Raw genomic sequence first — 20,468 nt, forward strand, 5'->3', positions numbered from 1 at the left:
ACATTACTGAAGACTTGGAGGTCCAGATTCCACTGCTGAGATCTCTTCAATCAATTCATCAGAAATGCTTATTGTACAGGGCTGGTTTCCGATGGCACGCTCGCTGGCTTCCCGTCCTCATCTGATACACTGCGGAAACGAGGGGCTCTAAAGTGAGATTCCTTAGCCTCGACTAATCCTGTCATTTAGTAGCTGGTCTGAACGGACCTAGGTAGCGTGTCATTCATCCGTGTCCCTCGCATTTAGCTCAGGACAGGTGCTTGGAATGTGCTGGAGATTTCAAGATTTAAGTCACGTAGGTTCCTACAGAATGGTGAGGCACGGCTGAGTGAAAAAACCACCGCGGCGGGACTAAGATTCCTGCCCTTCGCCGGACAGGGCGCGGTCCTGGACTTCCAACAGAGCCCCTGCCCAAGGCCCTGCTTAGGGCCGCATTTCAAGGGCGTCCGTGTCCTCTATCGACTGACCTACACCGAGGGGAGCAGAGAAGGCTCTCTGGATTTCGAAGATTAGTTTGCGCTCCCATTTGGGGGCGCAACACGTCCCACAACCGGAAGCTTCTTTGATAAAGAAAAACGGCGGAAGTAGACCAACGGCGCCCCCTCAGTATTTTGCCCCATGCTGGCCCTCCTACTTTCTTCTGGAAGGGGAGGTGCCCCAGTGCTCTTTGCCGCCGTGGGGAGTCGCTGCGGCGGGTTCCGTGCGCAGTCTCAATTGGCTTCCCAAGCATCTTTCCGCCGCTCTGTCCCTTCCGAGGTTCTCGTGCCTGGACGTGACGTCCACTTGTCGCAATTGGGGGCGGAACCTCAGAAGGAAAGGCGTCTGAGCCGGCGTCTCGCGAGAACATTCCTTTCCTTCGCAGTTCTCGCGCTACAGCTTCACTCTCGTCGCGACGAGATCTTTCGAGATCTTCTCCGCCCCCGCTACCGGCGCCCTCCTCTGCGGCCGCTGAGCCGGAGCCGGCCTGAGCAGCGCTCTCCGCTGCGGCTTCCTTCCCACATCTAGGCGCTCGCGAGGAGATCCTCCCGTCTCCCGCGAGTCCCCATCCCCTGGCCCACGCGGCTCGCTCTCCACGCGCCAGCCCCGCCGGGGTCCGTGTCCTGTTTCGCTGGCCGGACCTGGGCTCGAGCCCGAACTGTAGCCGGCGCCATGTCGGTGGTGGGCATCGACCTGGGCTTCCAGAGCTGCTACGTCGCTGTGGCCCGCGCCGGCGGCATCGAGACGATCGCTAACGAGTACAGCGACCGCTGCACGCCGTGAGTGTGGGCCGGTCCGGCCGCGTGCACGGGGAGGGGGTGGGTGGGAGGTAGCGCCTGCTCTGGTCGGAGACCCTCGCGCCTTGGGAAACGCGGGCCGGGGAATCACCTCCGTTTCGAACCGAGGCCCCGGTGGGTAAGGAACTCCCACTGGGTGTCAGGTCACAGTGGCCGCGGCTCGCCGTGAGTGTCTGCGCCAGCGGCGAGGCCTTTTTCCACTGGCCTGCCGGTTGAGCGAAGGCTGTGAGTGGGTACTCGTACCAGCGGAGGGTATGGGTAGGACCTGGAGGGGAGGCAGGCTTGGGATGTATAGTGGACCGAGTTCTTCCTTTAGAGGGCAGAGGCAGGCCCAGGGCGTAGTAGCGTATCTTGAGCCCACCACAGAGTTCGGAGCTTGGCAAACAGCAGGCGCCTAATAAAAGTTAGTTGAATTGTACGGGATCCGGTGTCTGCCGGCCATCTGAAGATGGAGTGGCCAGAATCCCACGTGAGTGGGGGCGGGGCAGCACCCGGAAGAGAGGGAGCCGGGGCACCAGAGGCTCGGGCTCTGGTTGGAGCCGACAGCCGCCAGAAAGTACTTAAAATCAGTGTCTTTTGATGCTTCTACATTCGCAGTGGTTTTTCACTTCGTTTTAGTATATGGAACTATGTTGGGTCATTCTCTTTCATTCTGTGCGCATCCACACCTAACAGCGTTCCACTTTCACAGTTAATGCATTCCAACCAGGGTGTTGGCCGCAATTGTTAATGAATGACTCAGGGGTTCACTTTGACTTTTAGAATCTATAGTAAGTTATGGGACCAGTATAGACACAGCTCGAAAAAATCCTGACTCACTCAGGTCTTTCCTTGGTTAAAGAGCCTGCTTATTGACCGTAGAGATACTTTTCAATCCATTGTTTTCTTCTGGGACAAAATCTTTTAAGAAGCCTATTATTTTCTAGGTTATCTTATTTGCCAGGTGGCCCTTCGAGGGCTTCTGTTCCAAGGCCGATTTTTCACCCTAACTTTTGTCACCTTTCAGCAGATTGGTAGCCAGACTAGATTGCTCTGTCCACTAGTCTGATCTTTGCTGCCCAGGGGCTCACACTTCCACTTGACCAGTTTCTGCCCCTTGTTTTATCTAGACCAGGCACTTGCCTGAAAACCCGTCCCAGGTCCTAAAATGTGGTTTGATGGCCCTTTCTCGATTTGTTGATAGTTTATAACAGCTTTATTGAGATATAACCCACGTACGGTACAGTCAGCTCAACTTAAAGTGTACAGTTTGATCGTTTTTAGTGTAGTCCCAAAACTGTGCCGTTGTCCCCACAATCAATTTTAAAACATTTTCATCCCTCCAAAAAGAAATCCTGTATTCATTAGTTGTCAGACTCCTTCCTATTTTTACAGTTTTTAACAGTGGTTTTTATGTTTTAATTTGTCATTCCAGGAAAGATACCGTGTAGTTTTCTTCCCAAGGCATTGAAGTTTTTGTTTTTGACTATGTAAGCATCAGTTTTCTATTTGATACTGTCTTCTTTAGATCCAAGTTTTCTTCATTTGTAAAGATAGTGCACTGAGTCACATTTTTAACTTTTTGGTCCTTTCTTGCCTAGTTTTGAACATGATTTCTCTCCAGGGAGAATTCCCTATATTGGAACGAATAATGTTCCTGAATTTTCTTTCAGACTGTTATCTTAGGCTTTTTTTTTTTTTTTAATTAAAAAAAAAAAAGACAACAGCTACAACAGTTTTACCATGAATTCCATTGTTTGGAATGAAAAGGGTTGCTTTAAGAAAAAAAAAGATTAAACAAACCGAGGGCTGATGTGGTGTGGGTGGGGGGATGGGTTAAATGGGTGATGGGCATTAAGGAGGGCCCTTTTTGGTTTGAGCACTGGGTTATGTGTAAGAGATGAATTCCTGGGTTCTACTCCTGAAGCCAAGACTATAGTGTATATTAATGAAATTGAGAATAAAAAAACAAAGAAAAAAGATTAGTCTTTCCAAATTGGAATTAATTTTGCCTCAAAGACTAGGTGATGGGTGACCAGATACATCATGTAACTATGATAAAATACTGTGTAGATACTTTTGAGCAATGGAAAAAAAATTTTTTTTTAAGTTTATTTTTGAGAGTGAGAGAGAGAGTGCAAGCAGGGAGGGGCAGAGAGAGAAGGAGACACAGAATCCAAAGCAGGTTCCAGGCTCTGAACTGTCAGCACAGAGCCCGACACGGGGCTCGAACCACAAACTGTGAGATTGTGACCTGAGCCGAAGTTGGATGATTAACAGACTGAACCACCCAGGTACCCCTTGAGTGATTTTTTTTTAATCTGTTTTCCCCATATTTTATATTTTCCAGGAACTTCTAGGGATATCATACGTTTTGAACTAGGATTTTGCTTAGCTTAAAGTTCTTTCTTGGTGTCCCAAAGTAGAAGGTGGGAGTGGAAAGGTTGATTTTTTTTTTTTTTTTTTTTATAGTAGTTATGGAAAAATGGATTCTTGTCTCAGGCACACAGAGAGTATGATGTAGGTTTGCTTTAATGTGATAGTGGAAATGAGATGCAATTTTTGGAGAGTTGGCTATTTTGGAATTACCTCATTTCAAATTGTAGGGGTAACAGTATTTGGAATCAGTTTTGGAGGATCCAGTTAACTTTTGTCCAGAAGAGACTCTTGCTTTTCCACCAAATACAGGCTTTCTAAATAAAAAAAAAAAAAAATTGTTTTTTAACATTTATTCATTATTGAGAAACAGAGCACGAGCATGGGAGGGGCAGAGAGAGGGGAAGACACAGAATCTGAAGCAGGCTTCAGGCTCCAAGCCGTCAGCACAGAACCTGACGTGGGGCTCGAACCCATGAGCAGTGAGATCATGACCTGAGCCAAAGTCGGACACCCAACCGACTGAGCCACCCAGGTGCCCCAGGTTTTCTAAATTTTAGGAAATATTGAGTGCCTCCTATATGTTAGCTATTGTGCTAAGCCCTGGAGGTACTCTGGACAAATAAATAGGATCCTGCCGTCATGGGCATGGGTGATGGGGAAAAAAACAGATGCTAAACAAACAAGTCACTACTAACTGTGGTAAAGGTCTAGATAGGAAAGTGTAGAATATGATGATGAGGCCTGGGTGGGGACACCTAATTTAAATTGGATGTGTGGTGGGGATGGAAGATACTCTTAAAGAAGTGCAATGTAAGTTAGGCCCTGGAGGATGAGTAGAAATTTACATGGAGGTGGTGGGTGGGTCTAAGGAAGAACTGATCCAGGAGCTGATCCAGAACAAGTGATGAAGACCTGAAGCATTTAAAAGAGCTTGGTACACTTGCCTGAGAAGATCATAACTACTCTTGAGCCGTTTGAGAGAATGTTGTGAGATAGATGGACTGGAGTGAGGCAGGACTTTGTAAATCATGTTAAAGGGTTTTTATTTAGGTGCAGTAGGAGTTGATAGAATTTAAATTTTAAAAGTATGGTTGCCTTTTTTTGTGGAGAATGGATTTATCTGAGAAGGGGAAGAGAAGAAGCAGGGTGTTACTTAGGTTATTGCAATATTATTCCGTGGGGGAGTTGATGTTGCTCTCCACTAGTGTCGTATCATGCGGGGGGCAGTGTGGGTGGCTTTGAGATAAATTTTGGAGTTTTAAATTAGGAGCATCCAAGTTGATGTTGATCATAGGCTTTGGAATAAGATGAAAAGCTTATTTTTATATTTAGTGGGATTATTACAGTAGAAAGGGTACAACTTTAAAGCTCTGGAAAGAAAATGTTACTGGAGTGCCAAACATTATGAAAGAATTGGGCTGTACTTTCCAAAAAGAACAGTGTATAGGATAGAAAAATGAATTACTTATGAAATAATTTCTTTGTGTGAATTGTTTATATGACCCTTTTTGTGGCCCTAGTTCCTAATAAAACATTAGAAATATTAGAAATTTGAAGAGACCAAATTGTCTATTATTAGCTGCCTTTGAGAGAGCAAAAGCTGAAAGTATGTACTTTCTGGTTAACTGGGAGATCAATAATTGATACTTGTGCGAGGAAAGTATTCCTATGAAGTTCTTGTTTTTGCATGTTATGTAGAGCTAATTATAGCAGGTGGATCTTGGATCTTTTGGATTCAAAGAAAAGGCAAGTTATTTTGTTAACTAAAGTTCAGACTGCTTATCCCATTTACCCTCTTATGTTGAATTGCAGAAATCATGAAAATAGTTCCTTAGAATCACTAATGAGCTAAAATACAATTTTGTATACAAAGTGGGTAGACTATTTGACAGGAACTTTATGCCATTAGGTTCTAAAATAAAAAAAAAAATTTTTTTTAATGTTTATTTTTGAGAGAGAGGAGCGAGTGGGGGAGGGGCAGAGGGAGACACAGAATCTGAAACAGGCTCCAGGCTCTGAGCTGTCAGCACAGAGCCCAAGGTGGGGCTCGAACCCATGAATTGTGAGATCATGACCTGAGTTGAAGTCAGCACTTAACCAACTGAGCTACCCAGGCACCGCTGAATTGGGTTTTCTACATTAAAACATTTTTTTTCTTGACTTAACAAGATACATGTTTGTTGTAACAAAAAAACACTATGTTGCTAAAGTTTCTTGTCCTTCTCATTATTTGTTATTTGTTGTGTATCCTTGTATACCTTTTTTCCAGACTTCTGCAAATATACATAGGGGAGTGGGTGTGTTTAAACAAATAGGATCATACTATATTTTGTAAAATTTCTACACATATATTTTAGACATCCATAGATAGGAATCTACCTTCTTAAATGTGTAATTATAAAAAAAAATTATTTATTTTGAGAGGGAGAGAGAGAGAGAGAGAGGGTACTAGTGGGGTAGGGGCAAAGAGAGGGGAGAGAGAATCCCAAGCAGTCTTTGTGCTCTGCGCTGAGCTGGACTTTGGGCTCAATGTAACCACCCTCAGATCATGACCTGAGCTGAAATCAACAGTCGGACGCTTAACCAATGGACCCACCCAGGCGCTCCTGTACTTCTATTTCTGTTGGATAGAGTTCCAGATGTGAAATTGCTGGGGCATAGAATATGCAGTTGACCCTGTATATCAGTGTGGGGTTCAGGGGTGCTGACTTCTGTGCAGTCGAAAATCTGTATGTCAAAAAAGATTCCAATAACTTCACTACTAGTAGCCTACTGTTGACCAGAAGCCTACTGATAACGTAAATGGTCGATTAACACTTAATTTTGTATATATGTTCTATTTAAAGTAAGTTAGGCAAAAGAAAATCTTACTAAGATCATAGAGGAAATACATTTATACCACTGTATTGTATCAAAAAATCCATGCATAACTGGACCCACACATTTCAAACCTGTGTTCAGGGGTCAGCTGTATATGCTTAAAGTACTGCTGCCAGGATACTTTACACAAATATAAAGGATTAATTTGTAACAGGAAGATAAGTGATTTCTCTCACTGGAATTGTGAGGATTGTAATGAGTTAAAACTATGCAACGTTTTTAAGATAAAGCCAGACACAGTAAATATTGCCAAGTATTTTCTAGTATTGCTGTTACTACCTTTTTGTATTTTTTTATTAATCTTGTTCATTAGTGGATTATGTTAGGATAATAAAATGAAACTATTGAAGTTTGCCTTAAGGGTTCATAATTTGCAGCTTTTAATGTGCAAATCTTAATGCCTCAAGAATTTGCTGTGTTGGGGGCTCCTGGGTAGCTCAGTAGGTTACTTGTCTGACTCTTGATCTTGCTCAGGTCTTTATCTCAGGCTCATGAGGTTAAGCTCCACTTTGGGCTTCACACTGGGTGTGGACTTTACTTAAAAAAGATAAGGGGTGCCTGGGTGGCTCAGTTGGTTGACTGTTCGACTTCAGCTCAGGTCATAATCTTGCTCAGGTCATGATCTCATGGTGAGTTTGAGCCCTGTACGGGCTCTCTGTCAGCACAGAGCCTCCTTCGGATCCTCTTTCCTTCCTCTCTGCTCCTCCCCTGCTTGAGTTTTCTCTGTCTCTGTCTCTCTCTCTTTCTCTTTCAAAAATGAACTTTAAAAAGTACATTAAGAAAAAGAATTTGATGTGCTTTGAGAGTAGTGTATCGTTTAAGTGTGAGCTGTTTGGTCTGTTAGATGTTAATTTTGGAGGTACTTCCTAGTTCAGGGGTAAGAGGATAAGCAGTAGCAGAGGATAGAAGGATAGTAGCAGAGGATAGATAAGTAAGCAGAGGATAGTCTGATTAATCTCTTCCATGATGCTTTTGCTTAAATCTATTATTTGATAGTCTAAAGACTATTATGGATTCTGTGATATCATTTTCTTATATTGGTTAAGAAAGTGAATTAGAGCAACAGCTGTTTTAATATCCTGAGCAGTTCTACACATTCTTATAAACATGAAACTGCCTTTTAAGGATCTGTGTTGATTGCAGCTGTTCATAACATCCCATTAGAATGTGCATAAATATTTGGTCAGTAGTGTTTCTTACCCAGGAAGGGGAGAATGATGTTATTCTCTGGCCTAAAAAAAGATGGTTATTTCTAGGACTTAACTATTAGAACAGGGGAGTCTTGAACTTAATTTGAATTAATTTCATGTAAAGCAACCTGTAATTGGGAGTGGAGGAAAAGTAATGTCAGTCAAGTAGCCAAGTCTCTGTTTTTAGCAGCATTGACTTGGAGTTGTGTGGCATAGAGAGGAAGTACAAGATAAAGATTCCTGCTGCCTAGAGGTGTAACCATTCTAGGTGGAAACACGAATGAGATAAAGCAGTAGTAACTAGCATAAGAGAGTAAGAACAGTTGTGGACAGGTTATTAAGTACAGACTTAAGCTATCAATGCAGAGGAGAGGTTGCATGCCTGGGGATGGAGTGATGAGGAAAGGCAGGGAAGGGGCTTGAGCACATAGGATTAAAAGACATGGAGGAAAGGATTGGGATGGTCTAAGTGAAGGTTTAGAAGTGGGAATAAATTTAAGGGTTTTGGTAGGCAGTATGAGAAGCAGATATATATGGGACTTGGAGCCTGGTGGTACTGATTTTGAATCTTAGATGCTGGTATTTACCAGTTATGTTTCAGGGCGCATTAACTTCTTTTATAAAATTGGATCCATAATAGTTCTTTTCTCCGAGTACCTGGGAAAATCAAGTGTAGAATGCTTACTTAGTACACTGCCTGGCATATGAAAGGTGTGGGAGCTTGACCTGTTTGGCTGAAGGAGAGGCTTCCTGCCATAAGGATTGGGTGCAGGCTCTGCAAATTTTGGAAGTTCCTGGTGAGTGGGGAGTGGTAGATACGTTTCTTTTTAATAGCTTGTTCTATCCTTGTTCCATGTAAAAATCCTAGTGGGGTGATTCGGCCCCTGAATGTTGTTCAGATGGTGTGTTGAGGAGAAACAAACTGAATTTCAGCTTATGTGTTTTTTAGGACCTATTATATTTATTAGAATTCCGTAGGAGTATTTAATTAAATGCTAATAGTGGCCATTCCTGGTGGGGATGGTGGTTGTGGATTTACAGATGTTTATTTTCTTTGCCATACTTTGTTTTCTAATTTTCTGCAATAAGCTTACACTAATTAGAAAGTAGTGGACTAGGTTCTCGAACAGGCCCTAATATTTGACTAGTCTCTTGGGGCTTTCTTCACATGTGAATATTAGGTTACTTGGCATAAGCTTTTATTTTTAAAATCCTTCGATTTGTGCTGTTTGGCATATTGACCCCCATTCATTTGTTCTTTTTGAATGGAAGTAGGGCTTTTTATTCCTCCTAGGTAGATGATTTTGAAGATGGCTGACTGGATTTTAATGGATAGCTTGAGAAGGTGAAGCAGAACTTTTATAGCAAATTAGGTTGTATATTTTTATTTTTTTATTAAAAAAAATTTTTTTTTCAACGTTTATTTATTTTTTTTGGGACAGAGAGAGACAGAACATGAACGGGGGAGGGGCCGAGAGAGAGGGAGACACAGAATCGGAAACAGGCTCCAGGCTCTGAGCCATCAGCCCAGAGCCTGACGCGGGGCTCGAACTCCCGGACCGTGAGATCGTGACCTGGCTGAAGTCGGACGCTTAACCGACTGGGCCACCCAGGCGCCCCAGTTTGTATATTTTTAAATGAGACTCAAACCAGGGCTTCACTGGAGCTATGATAATAGCTAATATTATTTATAATGTACCAGCCTCTGATATAAACCCTTTAAAAGTGGATCACCACATTTAATCTTGCTAACAGGTATGAGGTAGGTGCTGTAATTTTCCCCATTTATTTTTTTTCCGATCTGCATTCTAATCCCAGGTTTATTCAACACATTCCTTTCACTCTACACAGTAAAGTATAAACACCACAGTGCCCCAAATGCTACAAGTTATAAAACTCAAAAACAAAATTTACAGTACTGACTGTATAATAAAAGCCAAAAAGTACTGTACATATTGCCAAGGTAACCTGCAAAAGACCCCCCCACGAATAACAGCTGCAATAGAGGGGTCCGTGCAGTTATGACTCTGCAGAGCTGGCTCTCAACTTGTTCACCAATTTCAGAGAGAAATGCAGACCTGGGATGTGGGTGTGTGTGCATGAGTACATGTAAAAATAGAACCATTTTCGGGAACTAACACGGAGTGTTTGACCCTAGACATTGGAAGAGGACTGGAGCAGGGGAGCAGGGCCAGGCTGCAGGAACAGCAGCTGCTCAAAAGTGCGTTCCTTCCTGAGAGATCCTGCAGACCAATAAGCAAGGGCATGACCAGGCCACCAGATTAGACCTCTGTCATTTGTGGATATGAAAATCATACCCCCAGGCTGGGGCCGCACTGCTACCCTGCTTGTCCTTGATGGCTTTGCCACTAAAGTGACTCTCTCATGAGCTCCTGAACACTGGAGAGCATCTTTATGGGCACAACCCCAAACCAGTAATACTCCTGCAACTGGAACTCTGCTGTCAGAGGAAATGTCTCAGTTGCTGTTGTTTGGGCCAACCTTGAATAAGGAATTTCTTTCCTCCCTACCAATCCTGTTTTGCTTAGAAAAGTGACAACTGAAGTGGATGGGATAGAAGTCACGGCGCAGAGGTTCGGTGGCCCTATTTATCGGGAGGAGTTGGAGCTGGAGCAGCTCCTGTGGCCACGGCAGCCACCAGGGGAGTGACATCCCTGGCACACGGGGAGGCCTGCGCCTCAGGGAACTCTGTCTTTTTATCTGTGGGAGTGACTGGCACCACATGGTCGGGGGTGGCTGCATTCTTCTGGGAGGGCTGAATCACCTGGGGGCGGCCTAGGCCAGGGAGCCAGCACAGCTGTGCCAGTGACCTCTTGACCATTGATTTGTCCTTTGTCCAACACCTCGTTCATCTGGATTCTCAGACTCCATAGACGCTTAGCCTGTAGACAGATGGGGGTGCATCCTAGAAAGGATGTAGAGGTTTTAGAAACAAGCACGTTAATCATTTAAGTTTTCCCAGAGGTGGACAATGTCTCCATGATGTGGTCCGTGCTCACGTTCCTAGTGAGCCTTCTGATGTGCACTTGGGTTGGTTTAGGGGAAGGACTCTGCTTTTTCCTTTGCTTTGCACCTCTTTTGGGTGGTTTGGATTTCAAATGGGAGCACTGTCTGTTGTCGTGTCGATGCCTAGGACTCTGTGAGCCAGAGGAACTGCTGGAGCTGGAGCTGGAGCTGCAGGGCACGCTGGAACTTCCCCAGCAGCTAGATGCTAAAGAGGAGCAAGGGCCTCTGCTCACACCTGTGCTGGTGGTAGAGCTGGACCACGACCTGGTGTTGCTGCCACCAGAGGAAGCATGGAAGCACTGCATCTCTTCCAAGCTTTATTCCTGCGGTGATCATTCTCGCTAGACTACTTGGTGGCCCCTTTATCTTTAGAATGATCCTGGGACTTCTCGGCAGAGTGGTCTTTGCTTTTGGTAGGAGAAGGAGCCGTCTTCTGCCACCGTGACCTTCTCCTGCTCTCCTCAGCTGTTAAAGCTGATGCCCTAACTTCCCCATTTTGGAGACGAGCAGATAGAATTTCAGAGATGTTAAGCGGCAGAGAGGTCATGCAGCTAGAACGGCCGAGAAGGGATTTGGACAGATCCATAATGATTATACGGATTCTAGAGTCTGAACTGTTCCTGCTGCGCTTGTATTCAAACCAATAAAGTTGATGGCAAGGTGGAAAACCTAAGGATTTCTTTCTTTAGTGCAATGGGCTTACTATTAAAGAACTTTGTGGAGTGTAATTTGCTTTGTAGTGATAGGATTTTGATGGTCTTCTATGATATGCTAAGGAAAATGTGGACTTTCCACATACTTGCAGGAGTTATGCCTTGTTTGAGGTGTCAGTGCTGTATCATGTGGTGAAGATTGACATTCCAGTAGTGACATTTGATTGTTCTGTAAGAAGTTGTAACAGTAGTGTGTGTATGTATGAGCCAAAAAAGGATGAATACAGCTGACTCTTGAACAGTTTTAGGGGTTAGGGGTGACGATCCTTTGCATAGTCAAAAATCTCCTTGTAACTTGACTACTCAAAAACTTAACTATTAATAGTCTACTGTTGATTGGCAGCATTACTGAAAAATAGTCAACACATTTTATGCATTATATGTCTTATATTCTGTATTCTTAGAACAAAGTAAGCTAGAGAAAAGAATTGTCAGTAAGAAAATAATGAAGAGAAAATACATTTATAGTACTGTACTGTATCACAAAATACCCATAGTTCAAACCATTGTTGTTCAAGGGTCAACTGTAATTTGAACTGAGACCAACTTTTATTTAGCTTTTCAAGATGTGCAAAACAGTTTTTTTTCTTTAATTTTCTGTAACATTTATTTATTTTTGAAAGAGAGAGAGACCAAGCACAAGCAGAGGAGGGGCAGAGAGAGAGGGAGACACAGAATCCAAAGCAGGCTCCAGGCTCTGAGTTGTCAGCATAGAGCCCTATGCGGGGCTTGAACCCACAAACTGTGAGATCATGACCTGAGGCAAAGTTGGACGCTTAACTGACTGAGCCACCCAGGCACCGCAAAAATTTTAGATCCCTGCCTCAAACCACATACAAGAAAAATTCCTGATTAGTCAAATATTTAAAGGTTATAAGTTAAATTTCAAAATAAAACCATATATTTACTGTTAAAGTAGATGTAGATTTTAAAAGTAGGTAAAAGTGTTAACTGACTTCGAGAACATTACCTACGGCAGCTCTGTATAATATAACATTCTTTGAGGTGGAGGTGTTCTGTATTGCATAGCCCAAAGTCCAGCAAGTTTTAACCCAATTCTGGTAAGTTTTAAGAGGTAGAAATAAGATTAAGTTTTACTTGAAGGACATTGGGAAGGATTCACAGACAGAGTGGGTGATGCTTCTGGAGAATGAGTGAGATGCATATAGAAAGGCCAAGGCATTTCAGGTGGCAAAAGTGGTATGAGCAAAGCAGAAGGATTGGATGACTAACTTGTGTTGGGTCACTTTGCCTGAGATGCGGGTGGAAAATGGGGTTGGGGTTGGGTTGGTGAGAGGTCTTAAGTTCCACAGTTAAGGAACCTGGGCTTTATTTGTTGGTTATTGATTTTGTTTGGAAGGTAATCACAAGCAAGACCACTTCAGAGTTCTCCAGGTAGAAGGGAAAATTAACCTTCAACAGGATATATAATGAAGTTGAGAAAATTAATGTTTTTTATTGTAAGACCCAGTGCTTGTTTTGAGGAGATGAAGGTTTGAAGAAAGGGCTGCAGGAAACAATGGAAGATAAATAATGTTGCCCTATAATTATGTTGGGATTGAGGTGTTGGTGTGATACACCTTAGAAATTCAGCTCTGGTGACATTTAGAAAAGATGTGAGTTTACCATTGTTAGGCTTAGGCTAGAAGGCCTTTTTGGAGTGGAGAGGGTGAATGGAGTGGATAAGATTATCATTAGCATTTTCTAAAGGGCAATATGGGCTGTGATAGAGATATTTATGTAGTAATGAGGACATTTAAAAAGAAATTTTAGTGGCTAGTGTTACATATATGCAGAAAAGCTAAGCTTGTTTCTAGGAGGCTACATCCAGCACATTCTAGTCCTGCAGAGTTTAGAGTTCAGAGCATATCTGAGGAGATCCTAGGCTATGCCATACTCCTACAGGGTACAGCTACCTTCAACTGCTTTGGGAGATCGGTTCACAGGGGTTCTTAACCTATAGGGTGGAAAGGGCCACCGAGGCACAGAAAGGTCCAGCCTCCTGGCAGATTGCACAGGGCTAGTAAGTTTATTAAAGTAAAAGAATTCTCGATAGGTCATTTAATATAGTCAGATTTGGACCAAGGCAATATGACTCCAGAGCTTAGTTAACTCTAAATTGGAAGAACTAGGGGTCTAGGGCAGATAGAGAGGGTCCAAGGTAGGGTGTAAGGTATGGAGAAAGGATCTAGAGTCTCACTTCATTGCTTTTAAGTTGTGTGACCCCGGATAAGTTTACTTCACCTTTTTGGACTCAGTTTCTTTTCCTATAAAAGAGGGATAAGATGGAACTCTTGAGAATTTAATGAGGTAATAAATGTAAACAGTTGTATAATCATTGCTACTAAAGTTAACTTTTACTATATATAGGAGGACAGAAGTTCTCCAGGTTTATAGGCTACTTGGTGAGGTTGTAAGCTGTTTGAAAAGGCAAGATATATTAGTAAGGGGGTATGTTACTTTGTGTTGGCATTTTGAGCCCCAGACTTGAAGAATAAGAGAATAGTGGAGATGGGCTGGTCCACCTCTTGGTAGTATTGTGAGACAGATGGTTATCTCATCAGATTTGTGCTTCAAAGTCTAAATGACAGGGCTCCAGATGCCGCCCATTCTCATGGATAGTTGTACTCAATGGAGAGGGCAAAATCAGATTTACTGTGTGCTTTTACAAATGTGGCTTTTTAACCTCACACTCAGAAAACTTGCCTGCTCTGGTGATGTAATCCTGCCTGGACGTAATGTTGCAGTAAGGTTTGATGCTTAAATGTTTTTTCTTCTAGGGCTTGCATTTCTTTTGGTCCTAAGAATCGTTCAATTGGAGCAGCAGCTAAAAGCCAGGTAGAGTTTTTTTTTTTTTTTTCCTAAAATGACTGACTTCTCTGTTTTGTCCATCTTTTCATTCAGCAGTTATTGTTGTGCCCTTTACGTGCCTAGTATGGCAGTCCCTAAGTGGACAGCTGAGAAAGACAGGTCTGATCTTAGTCTCCTGTGCTTGAGTGAGAAGCGAATAGCTTTTTAAAATGACATAAACGGTATAAGCTGTTTAACGTAAGACACTAGGAGGTATTTTGCCCAGAACTTGTTTAAGCAAAGCTCACTTATTCCCATTTATTTTACGTGTTCCTTAAAGTCTGTCTTTTTGGGTCTTCATCTTACTCCTGCTTGGAGTCATTGTTGTTTGTAGATTTGATCTTGTTAATCAAGGTTCTTAAAGAAGGAAAGCATACTTGTAGAAGCACACTTGACATTAGTTTACTTTATTTACTTTACACCTGACATTCTTTGTTGGTTTCTGAGTAACCAGAGTGTCAGAACTCCCAGGAGTTCTGTGTTTGAGGGCCTGAAATGGCTGTAAAAGAGTTGCATATTTGATCTTTTTTCTGGTTCAGCCTGGAGCACCCTGTCTTTTTTCTGGACTGGGCAGGGCTTCTGATTTAAAAGCCCCTGGCTGGCTTAGTTGGAAGACCATGCAACTCTTGATCTTGGGGTCTTGAGTTTGCGTGCCATGTTGAGTGTAGAGGTTACTAAAAAAAAAAAAAAAAAAAAAAATAACAACAACAAAAAAAGCCTGAGACAATGGAAATGGTGCTTAGCCAATAGATTTTTAGTCACATATTTAGTCACATTGGGTGTTTTATAATCTGATTTTCAAAAAGTTGAATATATGTTAGGAAGCAGTAGATACCAAGTAGAGAACTAGTTTGGGATGTCTTGCCTTCTGAAATTCCAGTGAGTTCTTTTGTTTTGAAACTTGCTTTCATTATTGAGAATAGTTAACTTGTACTCAACTGCCTGTCTACTTCTAGGATGACATAGTTATTGTGATACTGAGTTTCTGCTTGGCAGCCTACTGAAGTAGGGCCTGGTTTTGGAGGCCTCGTATTGTTTTGTAAAAGGACTTCTGTCTGCCTTTTAACATAGCTGACAAGAGGAGCTCTGCGGTTCTTACAAAAGTAAAAGAAATTTGGAAGTGAAACATAGTATCGTTATCCAGAAGTCACTGTTAGTATCTTAATGTATAACCTTTTTTGCTTTCTAAGGGTTTAAATGATTCCTTCACTCTAAAAGTGAGATCATACTATATAGATACTTACTTCCAACTTTCTAAAATAATGTTACTCACTGTATATGGATACATTTTATTTTTTAAACCCATTGTCCTGTTAATTGACCATCCATGCTGTTTCCAATTTTCTCCTATTATGAACAATACTTGGTCACTGTCTTGCATTTATTTTTGTGTACTTAATGTTATCTTTTTTTTGTAATCTTCAGTTTCTTTCACTAGAATTTCTGAATTGATATTGCCAAATTGAGTCCTGAAAAGTTTGAATCACAGACTATGGTAATTTTTAAAAATTAAAGGTCATTTTATGTAAATGTTGATTAGAAGTTTAAGAATCACAGATACCTTTGTACATGTCTTCATGGAGAAGTAGGACAAACTGGGCTCTAGTGCCATCCCTGCCACTATGGTCTGTACAGGTCCCTTATTCCTCACTTCACATGTGAGCAGATCATACAGAAAGGTGTAATGCCGAAGAAAATGGAACTCAGAAGGAAACTTTGTGGAGTTAAAATGTTGCTAATTGAGTCTGAGGCTGCTGAATTTTATTTTCAAACTGTATTTTGAGAGAGAGCACAGCACACATTAGTGGGAGCAGAGGAGGGGCAAAGAGAGATGAGAGAGAATCCCAAGCGGTCTCCAAACTGTTAGCACACAGCCTTATGTGGGGCTCGATCCCATGAACTGTGAGATCATGACCTGAGCTGAAATCAAGAGTCAGACTCTTAACTGACAGAGACACCCTGGTATCCCTGAATTTTTTTTTTTTTTTTAAATTTAATTGCTCCTAGTCTTTTTATGTTTTGACTCTGATATTCCTTCTCTTAGGTGATCTCCAATGCAAAGAACACAGTCCAGGGGTTTAAAAGATTCCATGGCCGAGCATTCTCTGATCCATTTGTGGAGGCAGAAAAATCTAACCTTGCATATGATATTGTGCAGCTGCCCACTGGATTAACTGGTATAAAGGTAAGATTCTCAAAGTGATGCCTTATGAATACAGTGTTTTATTTGTATCTTTTATTCTGAGTTCAAGTTGTAGTGAAAACGTTAACAAATGTTTAGGAGAAGCTTTTGCTAGTAAGGACCATTTGGCATTTGGCATTTTTTGAATGACCTGGAATTTGATTGGGAGTGATAGGTGGCACTGTTACTAATGGGTTGAACTGATGGGTGGTAGTGGTTTGAAGTTAACACTGCCATTGCTGCTTGTCTTGTTTACTGATGGAGCAGTCTTTCCAGTGTGATTTTAGTGAATGACTTTCTGCAATACCAGCAAAGAAATTTACACTTTAAAGTCACTAATGAAATGTATGGTCATACTCTTGACAATAGGACTTAGATTGGAAAGAGGTATTGTTCTTTTAGGGAAAAGGGAAATTAGTTTTTGGTATCTCTGTGACATCCAGAAGACTTTGTGAAGTATTAAGTGAGCTGATCATACAAAAGAGGTGAGAGGCTCAGGGATGGATAGGATGGGCACACTCTTCCCTCTACTCAGAGGTGATAAGAGGAATCCAGAAGGGTGGATCGACCTTTCCAGGCAACTCAGTTTAGCAAGAGGAGATTTGGTGTTTGAGACACCCCAGTTGGAGAAATCATGATCACGGGAATAGGCTCAAATGTAAGAGATGATGAGGATGATATGAAAAAGGTAGTCAGTTGTGCTGTGTAGCTGAGAATTAGGTTGAATTTGGAAGTGAAGAATTCTGATAACCAAAGACTAATCTTAGGACATCTGTGGCAATAATCTCAGAACAGTTTGAATGGGCTGGTAGTGGATAAATCTGGAGCACAGGTGTGGGGAAAAAGGGGAAAAAAAGGAGGTGAATAAATGGAAGGTGCTTATGGTTAGGAAAGAAATAGGGATAGGTATTGGCACATTTGGTAATAAATGTTGTAAGAGCCAAAGGAGGAGGAGACTAGGGAAAAGACCTGGGGGACAAGTGGATCCAAGTACAAGAGTGGAGGAATTGACTAAGAATTAAGCAAATGGGGAAGAAGAGGCAGCTTAGAAAGAGGCTTATGGGGAGGGAGGGGTACTTTCCCATCTTTATATGCAATAAAGTGAGATACTCCTAGATGGTGAGCCAGAATATATGAGGACTGGGTTGGGGAGTGAAGAGGTAAGGAGAAGGTGGGGTGCAGGTTCACTTGGAGCAGTGGAAAGAAGAGAGGTCTGTTTTGTGGTATGGATTGTATTTGGGGGAATATGGGCCTGTGGGGTGGGGCTTATCCCAGGCAGTCTTTCGGCATTTAAAGTTTGCAAATCTTATCCAAGTTGCACATTTTTTGCAGCGTAGCGTATCTTGAATTAAATGAATAAATTCTTTAAATTCTTTAATTCAGAAGTACTTATGGGGGTCAGGTCTGTCCTGGGTGTTGGCTATAGCAATGAACAAATGGGACAAAAACTGTGTCCTCCAGTTAGATTGGATCCTAATTTTGGAAATGACCATAAAGTCACCACAGTAAACAAAGTAAAAAAACACGTATTAGTCCATGTGGCAAGAGTTTCCACCACCAGACCCCTTTATAGAGGTGCAATGTGGGTCATATGATTTATACCAGTTTACGTGTGCACAGGTAATTGTCTTAGGTTTTGTTGGTGGTCACTGTATATTGTTTATGTAATGGTACTTGTCTGCAGGTATTCATGTTTGACAAGCATGTTAAAAAGCTAAAAGTGACTTTGAAGTTATTTTTGCTTCCCTAATAGTGTTTTGTTCCCTCTTGAGATAATGTTTCTTTGATGTGTTAGATATTGCTCATTTTAAGGCTTTTAGGACATGAGAAACTTTAATAAGCCTAGATCCTTTTGTTGTTTTATTGCAGGTAAAATATATGGAGGAAGAGCGAAATTTTACTACAGAGCAAGTGACTGCCATGCTTTTGTCCAAATTGAAGGAGACAGCAGAAAGTGTTCTTAAGAAGCCTGTTGTGGACTGTGTTGTTTCGGTGAGTTTGATCCCTTTGTTTTACTGGGGACTTGAGTGAAGAAGCACAGAAAAGAAACTTGTTAATTGCAAATAAAATTGCTTTTTGCCTTAGGTTGTGATTATTTTAAGAATTTATCAAACTAGGCTACATTTTCTTTTTTTTTTTAAAATTTTTTTTTCAACGTTTATTTATTTTTGGGACAGAGAGAGACAGAGCATGAACGGGGGAGGGGCAGAGAGAGAGGGAGACACAGAATCGGAAGCAGGCTCCAGGCTCCGAGCCATCAGCCCAGAGCCTGACGCGGGGCTCGAACTCACGGACCGCGAGATCGTGACCTGGCTGAAGTCGGATGCCCAACCGACTGCGCCACCCAGGCGCCCCTAGGCTACATTTTCTTGATGTTCTTTTCTGTCACATCGTTTTTATTCAGGTCTTCTCTATTCTTTTTTTTTTTTTTTTTCTATTATTCTTATTTGAAGGCTTATCTTAAAGCCCACTTCCTCCTGGATTCCTTTTAGCACACAGCATAGTGCCTGGCACACAATAGTTACTCATTTGTTGAATTAGTTGAATACTCTCAGTTACTTTGTCATTTTCTTCATTTCCATTTCGGTATTTTTGCTATTTTGATCTTGTCTTTTCCATATCCCTCTTAGGATGGCAGCCTGGCTCTGTGTAGCTTTGTGCTTGTAGGAAAGTGGAGTCCTTAGGAACTGTTGAATTTGGGTGGATGTCTTGGCTTTGCAACTGAATCTCCTTACTCTGCATTTGTTATCTTGGTATCTTAGCTCTGTAGCCTCTTTTGTCTTCATGTTGGTGTATTGATCCGCAAAGCAAGGACTCTCTTGGGTGACTGTTTTGTCCTGCAGTCTGTTGTCTGGTAGATTCCTTGGTTCTTAGCTATCTAGTAAAGTAGAACTGACATTCGTCAGGAAGAAATAGTTTATTGTTGTGTGCCATATTTTGGAGATGCAAAGAATAAAAGTGCTTCTTCTCATAAGAGCTCAGATTCAGTCCAGGCACTGTGTTTGTGCTTCCTAGATGCTTTCTGCCTTTCACTGTTGTATTTTCACATTTGTCCCTGTTTCCCCCACCTAGTGCCCTAACTTTGGTCTTGAAATATGGTCAGTGTAGAAGTGAAATTTATGTACAGTGGCAGAATGCCTGAGTGGCTTTTCTAGCTTTTGAGATCAAGTTAAGAGGTGATGTATTAAGTCATGTGTTAGGGGTCCTCTAGACTACACTGAGTTTCAGTGACTTGCCAGGAGAATTTGTAGAACTTACCACGTAGCCATACTCAAGCATAGATTTATTACAGTGAAAAGATAACAAAGCACAATCAACAGAGGGGAAAAGTACATGGGCATTGTTTGGAGGAAACCAGGTACAGACTTCCAAGAGTCCGCTTGCAAGGTTCTTGATGTGCTTGATTCTTCCAGCAACATGTTGTGTTAACACGTGACATACTCAACACTAGGGAAGTTCTGCCTGAGCTTAGGAGTTGCGGATTTCTAACTGGAGGTCAGTTATGTAGGTAGTACCTTGTGCCTAACCTGTACCAAAGGTCTAGACTCCCAGAAGGAAGGTAGCTATTTAGCATAAATAATGTTGTATAAGCAGTTTAGGTGTAGTGAGCCACTCTTGTTATTTAGGGAGATTTTTCTTTGAATTTAGTGACCTGTTTCTCAGTTAAGTTACTCTGTGCTAGGACAGGGCTAACCTTTTCATCAGGCCTTTCTAAGGCCTTTCAAAGACAGCAGTCTTTGGCCCCTCTGTGAACCCTTCTGCACAGGTACTGCCCCAGCTCTTGGTATCATGTTATATCTAATAGCTATATAAATAGAGCGTGGGTGTATTTTGCTTTATTTATCAATTGATTATTGTTAAAACATAAACTTTAATTTTTTGGAAAGGTAATAGTAGCCCCATTGTTCAGAAATCAAATTGGCCCTTCTGCACCCTCTGCTTACCTAGTAGGAAGTTTTTTCTTCCTAGATGTTATGAGTTTTATTACTTGGTT

The 20,468-nt window shown here is 42.1% G+C and overlaps 1 protein-coding gene and 1 pseudogene across 4 annotated transcripts in view; one reads left to right on the forward strand and one right to left on the reverse strand.

Annotated features, from left to right (window-relative positions):
- The first annotated feature begins 853 nt into the window (after positions 1-853).
- HSPA4 (heat shock protein family A (Hsp70) member 4) overlaps positions 854-20,468 on the forward strand; it is a 47,297-nt gene continuing 27,682 nt past the window's right edge. The window contains exons 1-5 of one of the 4 annotated variants that reach the window (XM_045058874.1): positions 1,168-1,256; positions 2,689-2,743; positions 14,223-14,280; positions 16,337-16,477; positions 18,344-18,466. In XM_045058874.1, the coding sequence (XP_044914809.1) occupies positions 2,742-2,743; positions 14,223-14,280; positions 16,337-16,477; positions 18,344-18,466 (324 nt within the window). In that variant the 5' untranslated portion in view covers positions 1,168-1,256; positions 2,689-2,741. Of the gene's footprint in view, positions 1,257-1,310; positions 1,393-2,688; positions 2,744-14,222; positions 14,281-16,336; positions 16,478-18,343; positions 18,467-20,468 lie in introns of those variants that run through there. The other 3 variants (XM_023255115.2, XM_003980762.5, XM_006927594.4) reach the window with 3 other exon arrangements.
- LOC102901960 lies at positions 10,312-11,315 on the reverse strand (annotated as a pseudogene).

The sequence above is a fragment of the Felis catus genome, chromosome A1, assembly GCF_018350175.1.
Source record: "Felis catus isolate Fca126 chromosome A1, F.catus_Fca126_mat1.0, whole genome shotgun sequence".
NCBI classification, from domain to species: Eukaryota; Metazoa; Chordata; class Mammalia; order Carnivora; family Felidae; genus Felis; species Felis catus.